The sequence below is a fragment of the Poecilia reticulata genome, chromosome 8 (assembly GCF_904066995.2).
Source record: "Poecilia reticulata chromosome 8, P_reticulata-male-v2, whole genome shotgun sequence".
Lineage (NCBI taxonomy): Eukaryota > Metazoa > Chordata > Actinopteri > Cyprinodontiformes > Poeciliidae > Poecilia > Poecilia reticulata.
The window spans coordinates 19,046,015-19,051,499 of NC_088837.1; the positions used below are offsets into that span (position 1 = coordinate 19,046,015).

A 5,485-nucleotide genomic window follows, 5' to 3' on the forward strand; every position below is an offset into this window, starting at 1 on the left:
ATAGAGGATATAAAAAAGGCTGGAATAGGGGCAGATTCATTCCACATTGACATGGAAAAAAAAACTGGATCTAACCTATTTAGAAAAGCAAAATTTGACCCACTGATCTTGTCAGACAGAGTTCAAACCTCTGACTCAGGGAATATAATTAGTGTGAGACCCGAGCTTAATTTGAGTCTATAAAATGTGAGTAACCCAGACTGACCTCATTCACTCAAAAACTGTCACTACTATAAGTTATTGTCTATTGTACCACATTTAGACAATGGCTGCTAAAGCAAACAGTTTTACATTGCCAAGAAATATGCAACCTACTTGATTTTGTAAATTTATTTTAAGTGAATGTAAATATTGCAGATTGACGTCCTAAACCACCCCATCTCTTCTGCTTGTGGGAGTGCCTTAATGCCCAGAAGGGGGCAGTATCTCACTGCACTGTATGAGGACTTTCCTAAAGATGACTCTTTAAAGAAGATTCAAACTAGAATCAGCAAAGCAAATCTTCAAAAGAAGTGCCTTTTTTTCTTGCTTATCCTTTTATCCTGTCTAGAGTATGACTTAAAAAAAAAAAAAAAGGTTTAATACTGGTGTAATTCTGAGATCCAATCTGTGATTCTGAAGACAAATAAATAATTGGATGTATTTATTTAAGGGTAAAATCAGACTTATCCTCTGTAGTTTTACAGGTGTTTTTGGAAAGTGTGGAATTAACAATAAAGACAAGAATAAGAACCTAATTGCTTAGCAGCTCCTGGAATAGTCAAGAGTCGTCTGTGGAGTTTATCTGTTCAATAGCACCAGGATTCATGATTTCATTTTTTAGCTGTTTCCGCCTTTTCCTGACAGGACTGTGTTCTTACATGCAGACATCCTGGCTGCAACCTAAGAGGTCAGGGATGTCATTAGTGAACTCATTTAGAAATTACTTGACTGTATCCTATTTTTGCATTGCCCCGATGTTAGCATTTGTCATTTGTCATTGTTATCTGATAGAGCTTCAGCACAGTGGAGCGTTCCATTAACATACCATCAATCACATTTAGGATGTGCTGAAAACTACATTCGGAGACAAAAGTCCAAATAAAATGACCAGATGTTAAATAAAGTGGAGAATTTCTAACCTCATTCAACAGATGCAATTGTGATATGTTACACTGAAAATTCAAACTGAAATAAATCAGTGGTGCCATGACGAAAGGCCGGCGGGTGTAGTGGGGGTTGGTTTATGTTTTGTGCCCCTTATGTTTCCCTACGGTGCCCGGTGAACACTCTCTACACACACACACACACACACACACGCAAACACACCCCACCACTAACAAGATATTTCTATTGCATATCATATTTTTTTTTCAAATGTTAATTGAAGAAAAATGATGAAGTAATTGCAGATTTTTTTATAACTATTGTGAGTTTTTTCTCCTTCACAAGTTAATAAAAATAAATAAGTGAACACAACTCAAATTCAGTTGTGAGTTTTGGTTTTGGTGAGCCACACAAACCTTTTCAGTGGTTCCCATCAGTCTAACGCTTCGGTTTTAACGCTGATTTTGTCCAGCGTTACAACTGAGCAAAATTTGCACTCTTTTTACCTTTTTTTGTATTATTTTGGTTGACTTTGGGTCCATTTAACTTTATTTTTTTTCTGGGAGAATAACATAAATCTCAAAATATTGTTTAGTTCTCAATAAATGCACCAAATGGAAAGAAAAGAATCAAGGAATTTTAATTGTTCTACTTCTTTAAGTACATAATACCTTTGTGAGTATTATTGTCACATTATTTCTTCATCACAAGCCTGTGTAAGCAGGAATTAAAACTGCACAAATCTGTGTTGCTTTGCATTTTTAATGGAGTTAGACGTTAAATGCAAAATAATTAAAAACTATCTTATCTGGCAACCAGGGAGTTAAAATTTATATTTTATTCATTATGATTCAATGTGTTTATAGGGAATGAATGTCAAAAGAAGAATTTTAACAAGAAAAAAAATATGCATACATTCAAATCATTCTGAGCAAAAATATACTTATTTTATAAGTTATTTTTAGTATAAATTTATTCACAAAGTTACTAAAGGTTAAATGCATTTTTTACATGAATTAAAAGTAAAAAAAGAAAATAAAAATTTAAACATGTCTGATAAAATATCTGATAAGTAATGATTTCGTAGAAATTCTACATTAAATATAAGTTATTTAGTCAATGGTCTGTTATTTAAGGCAAAGTGACGACATGTTTGCCAAGAAGATCAAACAGTTCAGTACACTGATAGTGTCCAGAGTTTTTTTCTGTTTAAACAGGAAGAAGGAACATTGTTAGTCACTGGGAATGACATCGGTTTCCTGCGTTTGTGCCTGTAAGTCACTGCCTGACATGTTTACAGTGTTATGGATCTCGGCCTCATGCTCTCTGGCTTTGGCCCGCAGCTTGGCGATGCTGCAGGAGCGGAGCTCCTCTGAGCTGTGCCCCTCCGGCCTCTCCCACTTCCCCAACCTCAGGGTCACGGGCTGCTTCCGTACGCTCGGCACAGAAGCCGGTGCTTTTGTCCATGGGTAGGTCTCTCCTTCCTGTTGTCTCTCCCAAGCCTCACTGCTGCAACTTTCTGTCTGTGTGAAATCTGGGCTCCTACGCTCACTTATGCCGTCGTCTCCTTTCGTGAGAGGCCGAGCGAGTTGGCTCTGGATTTTTAACTGCCGCCTCATCTTGGCTCGACGGTTTTGAAACCAAACCTTTAAAGCAAATGAAAGAAAATATATGCGCAGACATGAAATGTGAGAAAATGTGGATTATTTTTGTAAAAACTTCACATTAATTGACACTGAGACACTGAGGTATTAAATTTCACAATTTTTTTTTTTCAAAATGCATAACCTTTGGATTTCTCCAGTTGATTTCTTGAAAAAAATCAGAAATTCTATTATTCTAAAAATCTGGTAATTGTTTATTTAAATATGCAGTAATTTGTATAAAGTGAAAATAAATATGGAGGATGTATATTTAAAGACAAAAAATGTCCAACGCTATTCAAAACAGTGAAAAATGATCAGATTCTATTTGCCTCATTTAAACACTTTTTCCCTTTTTGATTTTTGCCTTACCTCATGTTACCAAGACTTTATTTCAAGAGAAAAAATAAGTGTTTAATTGTGTAAAATGAAGGTGCAGGATGAAAAAAGTTAAACATAGTGCTAAGCTTGGAAAATGTGGCTATTTTGAATTGTTTATAGTCCCCGATAGTAATGTGTAAAACTTTATTTTGTCACGCAGGAGGCACACATTTTTAGAAGTTCAAGCTCTGAAAAAACAATTCAATAAAATCTGAAATAAAGTGATTGAATAAGGCAATAACATCCCTCATTCTGAATGGTTTTGACAGAATAGAAAAAGCTGGGATAAAAACAAAAGCGTCATGTGCAGCCTGACGCTGATCGTGAAACAGTTCCAGTAGACATTCAGAGCACCACTTACCTGAACTCTGGCCTCGATCAGATCCAGTCTGAGGGCCAGGGCCTCCCTCATAAAGACATCTGGGTAGTGTGTTGTTTTGAAAGCCTTCTCCAGCTCCTCCAGCTGCCAGCTGCTGTAGTTGGCTCGTGCACGCCGTTGCTTCACTGGCCTCTGTTCATCTGGAAAGTACGGGACAAGCACCAATTAGACAACTGCCAACGGGTGACGGGGAACTAATGGCCCTAGATTGGATAATTAGTGCGGCAATCACTAGACTCGCATTAACACTGCTTGATAATTGATTATTAGTTACGAGCTGTTAGACAGTCTTTTGTAAACATTTACACTCGCTCTCACAGGCTGTCTTAAAAGCCGTGGGTACCAGTTTGGGCTGCGCTCCATCTCAGTGAGTCCAAAACCACAGAAGCAGAATTATTTCTGGCCAAATGAACCGAGGGTAGAACTCACCTTCGCTCTCTGCTAGTGGCCCTATCCCAACCGCCTGTGTGGCCAGCAGGAAAGATTCTTTGCAAGCCTCTGGCTGAAGATAATTCCTCAGGGATTCGTAGCTAAAAAAGGGCCCAGGAATCAGGAACTGAGGTGGAGTGCTCAGCCGGGCTGGGAAAGCAGGGAAAAAGTGAGCTGCAGGAGAATGAAAAACTGCAGGGAAGAGTGTGGACACCTTTTGACTTGGGCTGAACATGTCCTCTTGATTAAGAGTCCAATTTTTGATGATGTTCCTCAGATAAGGGCCAGGGTGACTTCTAGTGGGATGCTCTTTGAATGGCGACATGCATCCCAGCATCCACGGTAAAAAAAACAACTAAAGTATAACTGCAAAGATGTGTCCTCTTTGCTACAGGCGCTGCTGCTGCTGCTATATGTGGCTGTGACACTCAGTGCAGGTAGAAGGTGTTGCTTAAAAAGTGAAGGTAGAGCTTGAGTAGGAGGTGGTCTCACCTTGGCTTCCCCCTCCTACCTGGTCACATTAAGCCAAGCACATTACTTTATGGGAATGGATTTTATTTTACCTCTTAAATACCGTCACACCATCCATACTTGCTTTATTTGTTGTAGCTCTCCCAACAACATAAATCCTACAATCTTTTTCTGGCGTATAGCGTATGCTCCTCGTTCTCAGGCTTCACCTGGGACAAGTCGAAACATCTTTGGCTTCTGAAGTGTCAGTGAGTAAGACCAAAGGCAGCGTGATCAACCAAGAAGCTATCCGAGTCATCGCCTGACCGGCTTAAGCCGTGTCAAGAACCGCAAAAGCAAAACCACTGCAACGGAGAAGTCATGAAAACCGTTGCTCCGTTCTGTGGGACGGAAGGCAAACAGAAGAGCAGCAGACCCTGAAAAACAGGTCCCAAAACAAACACACCGGGTAACAAACCTCTGAGTTTGTCAGCTGTTTTTTAAAATCTTTGCCGGTATTCTGTTTGCCCTGAATCTTTTTATCTTCATGCATCTGCATGATTGTAACTTTTCCAACATTCAGTGCTATATTTGTGTCAATTCAGGTGATTTTCTCATTTAAAATGTCCGATTTCAAATTTTTTTTCTTTTGAAATTACTAAAACATTTGGTACCACGTAGCTTTATCACACATACACAGTGGTGCTTTCCACTTTTCCGCTTCCCCACACAAAAATAAACACACTCACATAAACACACACTCACTCCCATGACAAAAATGAGCTTCTTCAACATTCAACATATCAGAAATATTAACTAAAAAAAAAAAATTGATATTAAGAACAGTAAAGATGTAGGGGAAATTATTTTCACATTTAGAATTAAGTTAAATAGGTCTAAAATCTATGGAATAGAATTTATTCTTAAAAAAAGCAAGATTTTGAACTTCATGGTTAATTTCAGAAATGCTGTCCAGGCTCCATAGAAAACACAGAAATATCTGCAGGGACATTGTTATTATTTTTCTTTCAACGGATTCACAGAATAAGCAACTTCTAATTTGTTTGGGGTGAAACTGATAGACTTATGTCTCCCCTTGACAGCAGCACCCTGGGCA

General features: G+C 38.4%; 1 protein-coding gene across 1 annotated transcript; it reads right to left on the minus strand.

The window, feature by feature from the left end:
* Positions 1-2,099: 2,099 nt before the first annotated feature.
* LOC103468673 (visual system homeobox 2) lies at positions 2,100-5,151 on the minus strand. Its single transcript, XM_008415911.3, has 3 exons — positions 3,919-5,151; positions 3,472-3,629; positions 2,100-2,732 (listed from the first exon to the last, which is right to left on the minus strand). Exons 1-3 carry the CDS (start codon positions 4,253-4,255, stop codon positions 2,319-2,321), a joined length of 909 nt encoding a protein of 302 aa, XP_008414133.1. The 5' UTR covers positions 4,256-5,151; the 3' UTR covers positions 2,100-2,318.
* Positions 5,152-5,485: the final 334 nt, after the last annotated feature.